At 41.9% G+C, this 14,334-nt stretch overlaps 1 protein-coding gene across 2 annotated transcripts in view; it reads right to left on the minus strand.

The window, feature by feature from the left end:
- Positions 1-4,021: 4,021 nt before the first annotated feature.
- flrt2 (fibronectin leucine rich transmembrane protein 2) overlaps positions 4,022-14,334 on the minus strand; it is a 57,733-nt gene continuing 47,420 nt past the window's right edge. Inside the window, exons 1-2 of one of the 2 annotated variants that reach the window (XM_012854519.3) lie at positions 11,631-12,514; positions 4,022-6,612 (exon numbers count right to left, since the gene is read on the minus strand). In XM_012854519.3, coding sequence (XP_012709973.2) covers positions 4,220-6,184 — 1,965 coding nt within the window. In that variant the 5' untranslated portion in view covers positions 6,185-6,612; positions 11,631-12,514 and the 3' untranslated portion in view covers positions 4,022-4,219. Of the gene's footprint in view, positions 6,613-11,630; positions 12,515-14,334 lie in introns of those variants that run through there. The other variant, XM_036147678.1, reaches the window with a different exon arrangement.

The following is a 14,334-nucleotide window of genomic DNA, read 5'->3' on the forward strand; positions in this document are numbered from 1 at the left end:
ACCAAATATAAACCATTTTTGTAAATTTATCCAATTTTTAAATGTATGAAAAAATATATTTAAATGTAACTTTTTCCCCATTTCAATCATCTGTGGCTCACTAAGCTAGCTTTCTGTTTTAATCAGAGAACAGACTGCCTTTTTTCCATAAAGATTGTATCTCGATCCTATGAGCAAACAGAATTACCAAGTTGGAAAAATACACTATAAAGTTACTTGGAAATACATGTCCCTTAATAACTCCAATCTCAAATATGAGTATGTAAAAAAATAAGAGTAGTGAAAGTTGCAGTAAGTAGCTGTAGAATAAACTTTATCAAACCATTCACATAAATACAATAGCAACTATGAGATTTCTTTTTATTAATATGTTTCTTTGGTGCTTGGTTCCATAAAATGTTATCTAACTGGCTTGTATTGCTAAAACCATAGTCTGGTCAGTGAGAACAGCAGTCGGCTAATGCCTCTGGTTTCCGAAGCAATTAATAAAACGTACCCTTCCAAGCTACAATTCAGCCAAAATGCTTCTAATCCCTGGCAGATTTAGGTTTAAAGTAATAATGTAGTTTTACTAGCTCGTCTCTTACTAAAACTGATTTGGATCCGGACTTGAATCTGACAGAGCAGCAGATGCATGGAGCTGAATATTAGTCATGGCACGGGGCCTTCTAACCTCAACAACTTGGACTTCATCACCTTCAAAGGCAAAAGCCTTAGCATGCCTGTGGAAACATTAAAAAAAGATGGCTAAGCTTGTTAATAAGACAAATATATATATATATATATATATATATATATATATATATAATTACTCTACTGATAATTTAGAACGGTATACATCATTTCAAATGTGCAATTTTTTGTAAAATAAATAGTAAAAAGTTTTACTTTTGATACTCCATTTACTTTATTTTGTTATCTTATATGCCTGTGTCATTTCCTATGACAAACAAACTTCTTGATTTTAATTCTTTTGATTATCTAAATCTAACAGAGATATGCATATTTATGGACTTAACTGTAAATGGGCACAAATAATATCAACTTGAGTTTAGGTGCAAAAATTATATATAAAAAAAAAAATCCATCTGTGCTGCTGCTGAAATTACAGTGAAGGGAAACAAATTTTGCAATACGTTAAAATTGATCCTACCACATATCTCCTTGATCTGGAACAAGTGTATTGTGAGCCTTATAAAGTTATTCTGCTTTAACTGTTCGCTTCTACTAAGTAAAATTTGTTCAAACAAAAAAAATCTGTGGAGCTTCACAAAGAGGTAAAAATAATCTTCTAGACTGTTGGCTTTATCCAGCCAACAGTACATGAGCTCTGCAGATTTTTCTCCCTTTTTTGCTAAGATTATGAGAAAAGAGAAAGGGGGGAATTTTAGAAAGTCAGAACCATAAAATAAAATAGTGTCCAATAAACTAAAAACAACCGAAATATGCCAACAAATATAATTTGCATTTCTGACTTGAAAATGCGGAGGTTAATCAACCAACCGATATGGGTCCCATGCTAATAAAATTTAGTAAATGTTGTAATGAACTGTTAATCAGTTGTTTTGACTAGTAACATAGCAGCTACAATAAACTACATTTTAAATGTGGCAATGCAGTAGGATGTGATATTGTTAATGAGCCTAACTCATTGTGAGGAAACAGGACTCATTATCACTTTTAAAAATTAACAACTTCAGCTTGTGTCTCGTTTTGAAACAAATAATAATAAAAAAAAATATGGTTTAATACAACAAATCACGACAACAAGGTTCAGTCAGGTGGTATAATCTACGTTCTGCGCTTCTGTGTTAAACAATCGTTTGGCACTGGGGTTTGGAACGCCTTAAATGAAGTGATCACTTTCCCTGCCATACCTGGAATAAAAATGTTATGCAACTAGTTTTGAGATATTCAGGGTGTTGTGATAAGTCCTTTTTTTAAAATAAATCTGACAATCTGTCACGAGCCCTTGAACGTCACTCTGCTCCAAACATCTTCCTACTGTACCTTATAAAACATGACAAGAGCTGGGACATCTGTGGAGCCTCCCAAAGAGTTAAAGGCTGTATCCTCTAGAGTGAGCTTCATGCAGCCAAGTGAAAATAAGGTTGACATATTTCTCTCCCCTTTTTGGTAGGATTACGATAAAAGAGGTGGGTGGGAATTCTTTAAGCTTGGCCCCTTAAAATGAAATTGTGTCAGATCAAATAAAGTCCTAAGAAGTGCATAAACGGGAGACTCCTCACATGTTGAGGAGCTGCCGCCGCAACGTCTGAGCTTAAGGGCAGGAAAAGGGTTTTAATTGATCCCATGCAGGGATCAGAGCGTGCAGCCCGGAATGGAGGGTAAATCGGGTCGGACAGAGTGCGAATCATCCTTCCAGCTATACTACCGGAGTGAAGAGAGCAGGTGCATTGTTCGAGACGAGCAAACCGAAAATGAAATAAGGCGTCTCGCAAGCGGGGACAAAGAGATAAATAATGATGAGCCAGACGAGGGTGCTCGGTCAAAGCGCCTGTGTGATCATGGGAGGGGTGTGATCTCAAAGTAATTTCCTAATTCATCACTATGTCTAATAAACTCTGGGACGAGGATGAAATATATGAGTATATAATTAGCGTTATGCGAGCCATTTCCAAATTCATCATACGTTTTTTTCTTTTTCTTTTTTTTCCTCCAATCTCAGAGGAATCTTTATGCCGTAATAGACAGGAGTTGAAAATCCATATCATTTAGCCACCAAACACTGTTGGTTTTAAATGCTTCCACGTCATTAAGTAAGCTCAATGAGCATGAATACTCCACACAATGCTGCTTGAGCATGAGTAATGCTGTCTGGGCAATGGGCTCCGGGGGAACGGTGGAGGTAAAGCGATCCCTCTGCCCTCTCTGGTGTTACTCGCTCCCACACGCAGCGTTGAAGGAAAAACTGCCCCCTTGTGGTCAACAGAATGGACAAAAAAAAGCTGGATAGGAGAAAATTACAACCGAGAAGGATCTTCCAAGTCTCAGAGCATCAACGCACCTCATAAGAGACAACAATGCTTTGTTGCTTTTAAGCCAACAGTAATTTTTTTTTTTCTGAAAACAGCACATTCTTTGCTAGAATTTCTTTTTTTTGTCCTGACTAATCCAACTTCCGCCCCTCTGTACACTGCAAAAACAGAAATAAAAAAAAGGTAAAAATTCCTTTAAATTAGTGCATTTGTCCTTGATTTGAGCAGGTAAATAAGATGATCTGCCAATCGAATGAGTATTTTGACCCCTAAAATAAGACAATTAGATCTACTGCACTTGAAATAAGATGATGGAGATGAGTTGTTCCTATTTTAAGTGCAAAAATCTTATTCCATTGGCAAATTATCTTATTTACCTGCTCAAATCAAGGATAAATGCACTAATTTCAAGAAAATGTTAGTTAATTTTAGTTCTGTTTTTGCAGTGTAAAGCAGCAGAACAAAGATGCTTTTTAGTATTGTGGCACTTTTGGGGAATTTTTAGTGCAGGGTTTTTTTTTAACATCAACACAGGGATGACATTCTCCATCCACAAGTCCCCTACAAGCAATCACCACCTCTGCTCATTTCCTGCCCGGCTGCCATTAATAAGAAAGTGCACTTTGATTCTTTTTTTTTTTTTTTTTTCACAACCAGTGCTAAATTTCCTACAACACTCTAATCAGCAGTGTTTTGATTCCTCTTGTTCTGTTCCACTGGGGTGAAGGGGGGGGGCTTGATGGATGGGTGGGGGGGGGGGGGGGGGGGGGGGTCGTTTTGAGGTGTGAGGATTATACAGCAGAAAAAAGGCCATATTTTGTTTCTGTGGTTAGCAAAGGATCCCAGCACTCAAAGGCGGCCCTTATGTTTCCGAGGCTGACGCTACGTCTTGTCAGGAGCTACACCCAGGGTGCCATGATTGTACAAACCCATGTTCGTGTACAGTACTGACCATCCCAATGACTTTCAAAACCCTGCTGGTTATAAAAGAAGAAAGAAAACACTTGTCTCTTTTTTGTTTTTCCTAAGAATAAAAAAGATAGCAGAGAATCCCACATTATTATCCACAGTATAAATTACATTGTAGACGGATCTTGGAAATATATATGGTACAGTAATATTTCACTAGAATTTTTTTTTTTTTTACTTTTAGATGTCATCTACACAAACAGTGTGTATTTAAGTAGTTGTTTCTGGCACACGTCCGTCCGAGTGCTGCATCACGTGTGGCAGAACTCTGTACTGGGAACGTTGCTGCTCTTGCAGTAAGCTATGCTGTTGTTGCTGAGGTGACAGTCTCTAAATCCAATGCCCCCGTTGGGCGTGTAGATCGGCTGAATCCGGAAGTCTCCCTTGAGCAGCTGCTCATTGTTTAGAGCCACTATCTGAAAACTGGTCTCAGTCATCTCCAGTATGGAGTTGTCCTTCTTGGTTCCCGCCTCACAGTAGTCATCTTTTCTCCGGCCCCGGTTGTATTTCCACTTGGTTGAGGAAGACCGGCTCTTCCGGTGCATGTGCCAGCAGAACAGGCCCAGCAGTGTCACCAAGATGATGAGAAGGGCTCCGCCTATAATCCCAGCCATGAGCAGCGTGGAGTTCAGGCCGTCCTGTGGGGTAGGCTTAGGAGAAATGGGTGCCTTGGTCTGAGCCTCAGAGCAGATAGTATCCTCTCCTGGCCTGTAGGAGTTGAGGGTGTCCAGAACATGAACACAGATCCGATATACAGAGCGGGGCTCGAGGTTGGTGAGGCTGAGGTGCCGCCGATCCCCATTAACTGTCTTCTCTCGCATCCCTTCATTTTGGCTTTGGCTCCTTTTGACCCAAGTGACTTTGTAGGCCGTGACGGTGAAATAAGACGCCCAGCTCACCTCAATGTTGGTGGAGTTGACCACATGGATGGAGATCTGAAGGGGATCCTCATAGGGGGGTAGGGGTCCTGGGGGGTTGTTATGGAAAGGGGGTAAGGGAGGGGAGGAGGGGTCAAAGTAGTAAGGGTTATATGTGGTGACGAGGGTGGAGATCATGGTGGTGATAGGGGCGGTGGTGGGTGGGGGAGGAGGAGTGGAGCGGAGGGTGGGCCAGGGCGTCTGGTCGGGGAGAATAGGGCACTCAATAACGTCCAGCGTGAGCTCTCTGATTGTCATGCCTCGCACTTTCTCCGGACTGTTACACACGAAGCCCCTGGCGTTGATGAAGGATGGCAAGGACTTGAGCCATACCACCACCCATTTCACGGAGCAGTCACAACGCCAGGGGTTGCTGCGCACTATCAGGTGCTTCAGGCTCGACAGGCCGTCAAAAACACCCTGCGTGAGCGTCTGCAGCTGGTTTGAGGAAATATCTAGTTTTTCTAGTCTGTTTAGCTCAGCAAAGGCCACCACAGGGATCTGGTTGATGAGGTTCTCCTGCAGACTGAGCTTGACCAGTGACTGGCTTGGTAGAAGGGGCGGGGGAAAGGTGAGGGAATTCCGAGCCAGGGCCAGTTCTCGGAGAGAGCCCAGGTCCCTGAAAGTCCCCGGCGCGATGCCCTCGTCCGTTAGTAGGTTTCCATCCAGCAGGAGGCGCTGCAGACGTGTCACGTTCTGAAAGGCCTCCTCTGCAATAACAGCAATGCGGTTCTCGTCTAACCGCAGCTCCTTCAGCTCCTCAGGAAGGCCTATAGGAACACTGCTTAAGTGGTTCTTGGTTAGGAAAATGAGCTTAAGACTTTGCGCCTCCCTAAAGGCCCCTTCCTCCACCCCCACTGTAGAGATGGAGTTATCATCAAGGTGCAGCTCCTCAAGTTTACTCAGCTGAGCCAAGGCTGCTCGGGAGATTGTTTGTATGTTGTTCTCCTGGAGATGCAGGACTTTTGTGTTTTTGGGCAGATTGATGGGGAACTCATCCAGCTGGTTGCCGTACAGATAAACAACTTCTATGGATTCTATATTGTGAAATTCCACAGGGAAGCCAGCGTTGTTGATCTGGTTGTTGTGTAGGTAGAGGATGCTATAGCCCTCTCCGATCCCCAGAGGCACTGATGTCAGGCTGCGTTCGTTGCAGTAAATAAACGTTTTGTCACAGCGACACACTTGGGGACACGACGCAATCGGGCTGAACTGCATTTGAAGGCTGAGGATGACAGTCAACCAAAACTGTAAAAATGAGGCCCAATCTTTATTCCATGGTCCAGCCAGAAACTCCATAGTGGAAAAGCAAAAAAGGGAAAAAGGAGACTGACAATAAAAAAAAAGTAACCCCCCCCCCCCAAAAAAAAGGCAATAAATTGTATGTATCCACCAAAAAAACACGACTCTGCAAAGAGGTCCACCTAAGGAGAGTCTAGCAACAAGACAGTTAGTTGGGAACGGAGCAGGAAACAAAGACGGTAATCCCGTAAACGCTAGTCCTCAGCTGAAGAGCGACGGCCTCATTTGTGGTGGCGACTCCATCCATGCTGAGACGTCAAACAATAGCGGGACCCTTCACTCTCTGCTCCACGCAGAGCTCAGCCGGAGCCAATTTGAAGAAGCACAGGAGAAGGCCGCCACAGGCTTCGCTCGCCTGTCCGTCACACACCGCTGGTCCCGGACCACCGCAGAGCCCACCGGGGGTGGCATTTGGATCCAGAGACCTATGGGAAAACGAAGAAAAGCTGGATAAGTATTTCTTTTAGAAATGGTTAGTTTTTTGGGGGAAAAATAGGGACTTTTTTTTTTCTTTTATACCCCCATGTCTCTTTTATTTAACACACACTTTTTCCATCAATCCTTCCCTCTCTCCTGAACAGACAGGCCGGGTCACATACTGTTTGGAATTATGCACTGACTATGTTGTAAAAAAAAAAAAAGAAAAAAAAAAGAAGTCTGATAAATATTCAGAACAGCTCTTGCACATCCGGTCTCACAGACATAAAGAAGGCTTTTATTCCCCTCGCGCTCTATCAAAGGAGGTAATAGAGCACTGCAAGGACACTCACTCATGGATTCAACGGGGGCTTCTCGGCAACATCGGGGCCTGCTTAATGGAAAACATGATAAAAAGAGATAAGGCTAATGAAGACATCAGCTTTCTGAGTGCCAACATGGATGTACGAGACAGTTCCTGGTGAGAAGCAGACAACACGAGGCAAAAAAAAAATAAAAAAAATATGTATAAACGAAAGCTGCACCTGCTTTTATTGTTAGTATTTTCTCTTTATTTCCAGCTGCTAAGCAGACGTTGCAGGGAGAGGTGCACGAGTAAACACAACTGCTTACAGTAAACAGAGGCGACTGTTTTGCCGGTGGCCTGCGGAGGAGCGTGTTATTACCTAGCGAAGGCTAGGATCGCGTACAGATTTAAGGCTGGGGATGTTCGGGGGAGTGGGGGAATTCGAGGAATAGAGACCCACACCTCCTCCGGGCCAGTGTGACCTGCCAGCCAGAATGTGAAGGGAAAATTATATTTCACGTTCACCTGCAATAAATGATCAATGCGGGCGCATATTTTAGCACTGCAGGAGTTTAGAATACACTGACCCCCTTTGTACCGGATCTATTATTCCAACTTTTACAAGCAATCAAACCCCTCTACTTCCTTCTCTACATGATTGAAAGATAGTGGTCATCATCTGCAGCTTTCAAGCTTCGACCGAAGCCCCTCCCTGAGTCAGTCCGACGACAGGAGTGAGGAGCTGAATGTTAAGCACTGCAGTGGCCATGAGTGTAGATGAAGGGTTCCTGCACGGCGTGGAGTGGCCAGCAAAGCATAGATTTGGAAGACAGACAAGAGTTTGTGCTTCTTTTAAGGAAAGTAGGACGTTTTTTGCAAATTCAATTTGGGTAAATTACATCTGGCAGCTACGACAGGGAAAATCTTATGTTCAAGAAAAAACAAAAGCAAAGCATGCCCCTCCATCCACGTACTTGTGCCATGATAGATAGATAGATAGATAGATAGATAGATAGATAGATAGATAGATAGATAGATAGATAGATAGATAGATAGATAGATAGATAGAATGTATGTATGTGTATATATATATATATATATATATATATATATATATATATATATATATATATATATATATATATATATATATATGTGTGTGTGTGCGTTTGTGTGTTGAGCGAGAACACTTTTGGCTGATTTAACTAGTAAAGTGAGGACTTGGATGTAAAGTGAGGACCTTTGGTCAGTCCTCACATTTTTCTGGACAAGGGGTTAGGTTTAGCACTATGGTGTCAGTTGGGTTTAGGTTAGAGTTACTATAACCCGTAAATATGCTGGTGAAGATTCTCAGTCATCCAGGTCATGGTCATTCCAAAGCAACCTTAAACAGAGGAGGAGGCCTTAGGTTCCAACTCTCAAGAACTTACAACACAGCTATAGGGTTAATTCCGGCCAATCATCACCTCGATTCTCATCCTCATACGAGTGATCAAAACATCGCTCCTTTAAGCCAAGCCAATAACAACCCTAACGACTCCTCGTTACAGAGGAGTGGACCAGTTTCAGTCCAATCTGCTGGCTTAATGGCTTTAAGGGGTGGACCTGTCTCGGTTGAATTTGCATGTTATCTAAGCCATTACAATGCCTTTGTCTGGCAGTAGTATAAAGCCTGTTACTCCACATTACTCTAGACTTTTTGAATTAAGAAAGCTTCCTGGAGAGGAAGCGAAACGTCTTCAACTGCGAAAAACAAGTCCAGTTGCTTTGTTTTTTTACTTTTTTTTGGTATAACCCGTAAATGTTAGGGTTTGGGCTAGGGTCAGAGTTAAGCCATATAAAGGCCTGCAGATGAAGGGAAGTCTATGGAAGACAAGGCACAAACCTCCCTATGTAGTTTAAACAAGGATGTGCGTGTGCGTGCGTGCTTGTTGTGTGAGTGTCTGAGTGTGTGTTGCAGCAGCTCTTGTGCCACAAGATCTTCCAATGTTAGAATGCAATATTTATTGTCAAGGTGAAGCGGGTCTCGCGAGGCTTTACCTAGTTGGTACACATAAGAGTAAGCTTGTATATCCCTACGGGCCCCATAGGTGAGTGCTGCGTTGACTCCCTGTATCTATATTCAACACTTCCCTTCTCCAGCTGTATCACGGCTCAAATACAGTCCGTCTTGTCAGACCTGTCGACAGAACTCAGGTTGTCTTAGCAATAGAAAAAACGTCCGGCAATTTTACATCCCCTTTTGTGGCAGTATTTAGGGTACTCAGTAGAAAAACAATAAACAAACAATATGAGCAACTGGATAACCATTAGCGAAAAATAGAGAGGCACCAACATGATAATTTGGGCCGATACTGATATCCAATATAGATACTGCTGTTGCTGATAATCAATACTCACTGGTATTGTGTATACTATATATATATATATATATATATATATATATATATATATATATATATATATATATAATTTGCTTACCCTTTCGACACTGTAACAAAAAGGACCACACCACTGGCATTGCTTTTCTGCTTCGGTTAAACGCTTCACAATCCGTCACTGTCACATGCCCAAACACATAAAACCCTCCCCCTCCCAGAGCACATACACAAACCGCAACAAGATGGACATAAACATTGGTATCAACTCACTTTTACTTTTCCAATTGATGCGACATGTTAAAGTTATTGCCAATGTATCGTGCATCCCTAGCTAAAAATGCCAAAGCTAGCAATTGCTCTATTCCTACTGAGCTAATGTAATGAGGTTTTAATGAGTCTGCACTGAAGTTGGGCACCTGTAGTGTGGAATCTAAACTCAAACTGATCAAAGCTGAATGGAGAATATTTCTAGTAAGTTTTAAGGTTTGTGAAAGCTATATTTTATTTGTCAAAACAAGACTATTGAAAATTCCTTTGTAAATTAGGGCCACATTTTAATTAGATGAACAACACAAAAATGCTGAGCAGAGACTGGTGAACCCTTAACTGAATCAAATTGTTTTCAACGAGTGAAACCTTTGCTCTATTTTTCCATTAAAAAGGTGAATGGTTTATGTTAATAGTTTCCTTCCAGTTAACAAATAAAAAGGTGTTGGGTTAAATAGATTTTTTTACCCAGGAAACATCACATAATTGTTTGGTTTTAATCCAACAAAATTTTTTTTTATCCATTAACTGAAAAAGAAATGTAAACATGAAGTGGACAACTCCCTTGGCTCGCGTTTTTTGTGAAATTGTTTATTAGTTTTCCAAACAATAAGTTCAAAACCCTGTCTGATTCTCCTGAACCCCACACTCAAATAACGTGAACTAGGGCTGTTGTCCACTTTAGGTTAACATTTCATTTCCATCATAAAATGCATGAAAAAAAGGTACATTGGTTACATTGATTTTTTTCTAATAAACACAAATCCAACAAATAGTGTTTGTTGGATTTTTTTTTAATACAACAAACAATATTGTTATGTGTCAACTGGAAATGAAATGTTAAGATACAGTGACTACTGCCATTGACTTTTTGGAGTGTATCCTCTGGTATCAACTCTAGCACACACACACACACACACACACACACACACACACACACACACACAATATCTATCTATCTATCTATCTATCTATAATATATATATATATATATATATATATATATATATATATATATATATATATATATATATATATATATATATATATACATACATACATACATACATACATACATACATACATACATACATACACATATATAAATAATACCTTGCCTTGTTGCGGGGATGGGAACCAGAAACAGAAGAACAATCCTTTGACACACATCTGTGATCTACTTTTCTAAATTGAAAAGAGCTAAATTTAATCAAATAAGCTTCAGGGGTGATGGTGGCGGTTTGGGGAGGGGGGGGGGTGGATAAGGATAAGCAACCACACGAGGCGATAAAATGCGGCTGAATCAACAGCAGAAGGCAGCAGCATCAAGATTATTATGGCAGCGTGAATCAAACGTCACCAGGAATCCAAATTATAACCTTCAAAAAGCAAAACAAGTTTACAGAAAAACACCATACCCTCCTTGTATAAACTACAGACAGGAACCTGCGCGTCAGGGGGTTCTTTCTTTCTTTCTCTTTAGATCTTTTTAATCTTTTCTTTTTCTTCTTTTTTTTTCTTTATAATTTCATTTCCAGTCGAGTGAGCACAGTTTCTCAGCACCAGATGAGCGCTGTGATACGCAACCAGGACAATCCGATTAGAAGTGGGTTTAGCGCCAGAAACGCAATTAGAAAAACTTTTTTTTTTTCTTCAAATGGATATGGGCGTTTAAAAAGAGGCGATCAGGTATACTTCAAAGGGCTTCCCTGTGAGCGCTGTTCATCTGAATGAATTATTTCTAAAGGAAGGGGGCAGGAGAGCGTGCAGTGCATCGAGAGTGAAAAGCTCTTCCAAATCCAAAAGGAGAGAACATTGAAGAACGTAAAGCGCACAAATCATTGGCTTGTTCTAATATCAAATTAACATAAACTCGTAAATTTAATTAATGAAGAAAAAACACGTTTTTTTGTGTGATGGATGTAAATATGAGTTGTTTAATACGTTTAAAGATCGCTTTGTTTAACACATAGATTCAAGTCATCGATCCAAATCAAACATAGGCCAGGGCCACAGATGTATTTTTTCCCCCCGTTTTTCTCACCCCTTTAAAATTAAACATTCACTGTACCTTTTGCGATCCCGCGTCCATCTCGAACCCTGCCGCCGCATTTAACTTTTGCCCTCTCTCCGAGCCTCCGTCCTTCATGCGGTCTTTCTGTATCTCCGTGCGTAAAGGGCTCCGATCAGCGGCTTGGACCCGGCGAGTCCACCAAAAAGCATAATATTATCCTGCATGGGTCCCCCCCCACTCCCGCGCTCTCTCTCCCCGTCCGTAAGTCCGCACTTTTTTCACCGCCTATATGAGTGTGAGTGAGTGAGTGAGCTCCGCCGCTTTCACTCAGCACAGTCCGCGGCGCACCGGGACAGAGGAACGCGGCTCCCCCGCTCTCGCACACTGTCTCCGCGCCGTGAGGACACACTCTTCCCGGACCATGCCGCCCAGATGCGTCCGCCCGTGTGCGCTGGAAAAAAAAAAGTCGGGAGGTCTTCTTCTGCCTGCGCAGCTCAGAGCTCAGACTCCCTGCGAGCTGTTTTTCAAGATGGATTCAGTTGATAGGGCGACGTGCCTGCTCCGATCACCTCTCCCTCTCCCTTTCCCTCTCCTCTCCTCTCCTCCGTCCCTCCGCCCCTTCCTCACGGTGAAGAATGCTTCTCCTTCCAGCAGCTCCGTGATGGCTCTAAGCCACAGATCCTCCCAGCCGCCCCTCAAACTGCACAAAATAGTTTGCCTCCCAACAGACTTGATCCCTACCCGTTCCTCGCCCAGCCTACCTTGCCCCCGCAGCGAAAACACAGCTTTCATTTGCGCTTCATGCACAAAATCCAGGCGTTCGACTTGGAGTCACAACCTCGGTGAAAAAAAAAAAAAATATGACCACAGCAGTTTCCTGCATTGCTCTGGATTAGTGGATTTCGTTGACTAAAACCATCAGCTGCACTATTCGCCATGTGTGAATTTTTTTTATTTATTTTTTTGGGGATTAGTCCGAACTCTCTTGAAAGTTTGGTTTTTAATTAGGGATTTGATCGAATGAAAAGCTGATCTTTACGAGCCTTATTCGAGTTTACTCAAGGCATGAGGAGGACCAACCCTGTCAAACTAAATTTAACATATAGATATATATCTAAAAAAATGTATAGCAATGAAATTTAGCAGCTCCACTCCGCCAACCTGCGGACCTACATCCAGTGGACACATGGGCAGACCCTTCCTCTGTGACCCCAACAACAACCAACCAAACACACCCTCGCCCCCCCCCCCCCCCCCCCCCCCCCCATCCCCACCCCACTATTTTTGGCAGAGGCATTGGCTGAAATTCCATTTCATTCTTGGGGTGGGGGGCGTACTAAAATTACTCAACAGCAATTTTTTAAGGAGGGTAGGATGCAAGTGATTGATGTAAAATGTACAGATGGGACTTTAGTCTTTACTGAATATGTGTTAATTAACCTGGTTGAAACTGCATGGCCAAATATATTGTACATTTATATTAATAGTAATAATTATTAGACTTCTCTACTCGAAAAACGACCCTTCGCCGGACGGTAATCATTACCATCTGTATCAGAATCATAAAAAATCAGATCAGGTAATTCAGCCGTAGCCAAGAATTGTTTTGACATTTTGTGTGCTTTTGATGTTTGCTCTCCTTCTTTTCTATTTGCTGTGATCTGCTTTGCTCTCTCCTTTCTCTCTTCTCAGTCTCCATGAGCGGCTCTAAACAGGGGCCAAATGGGGCCAATGGCCCTGTAGAACTGGTCCTGGACCCTGGTTCTGGTCCCTGTACTGCTCTAAATCAGCTTCTTATGATGATTTGCACTCCCACAGAAACTGTTTCATTTTTGACTTTTGCCATTTTACTGTAACGGTAGAAAACGATTTTCAATGATTTAAAATTGAAGGTGTTGTTCTTTCAGCTTTAGACGTATTAAGATTGCATCACAGTTGTCATCTGCTAGGTCAGGGTTCTGCACCCTGCAGTTCCACAGCCACAAGTGGGCTCTGTTGCCCACTTAAAGGTACAATAAATAATAACGACACCTAGAGGTGAACATCGGAACAACACATAAACAATGCCTTTCACGGAGACCCGCCATTTACGCAATGCTTTAAAATACTAAATGACGAAATATTGCCCTGTTTTGTTTCATTCATTTGTTCTGTACCCCCATGAAAAAAAAATCAGTAGCCCCACCCTGGCCTCCCCTGATACATTTAGTCAAGTACTGCCACTGTCAGTCCCTCTTTCACACACATGCAGTGATCAGTCGCTAGTAATGCTTCCCTTGCATTAGGGGGCCGTCTGTCACAGGGTCCAACTTAAGTAATAAGGGGAGGAAAATTCTGTCTGATTCCAAATTGTAATTTTTTTCATTCTATATAAAAGTGGAAGTAAATATAATGTGCTTCATGTCTGTTTTGTTTTAGGTACCTACTTAATGGAGGTCATAAATTTGTATTTCTGCTCCTCAGATGGCTCTGCTGTGTCTGCCTGTGTGCGTTGGCTGTTGGTACGACGGACCAAACTGTTCTACAGTATATTGTTTGAAAAGAGAAGTTCCTCTAATGATTTCTTCAAATTAACAGTTTTCCCAGAAGGGTTCAGGAAACACCCACCATCCCCCGCCACACCCTGTGATTTTCCCCTATGTGTTTTATAGGATTCCAAGGCTAATTTTTAAGTCTATCACGTGCTGTTTATTTTGTTCGGTTTTCAAAGTACAAAACCGATACACAACATTTTTGTGTTTTCACTAACAGGTTAAATAAA

The sequence above is a fragment of the Fundulus heteroclitus genome, chromosome 15, assembly GCF_011125445.2.
Source record: "Fundulus heteroclitus isolate FHET01 chromosome 15, MU-UCD_Fhet_4.1, whole genome shotgun sequence".
Taxonomy (NCBI): Eukaryota; Metazoa; Chordata; class Actinopteri; order Cyprinodontiformes; family Fundulidae; genus Fundulus; species Fundulus heteroclitus.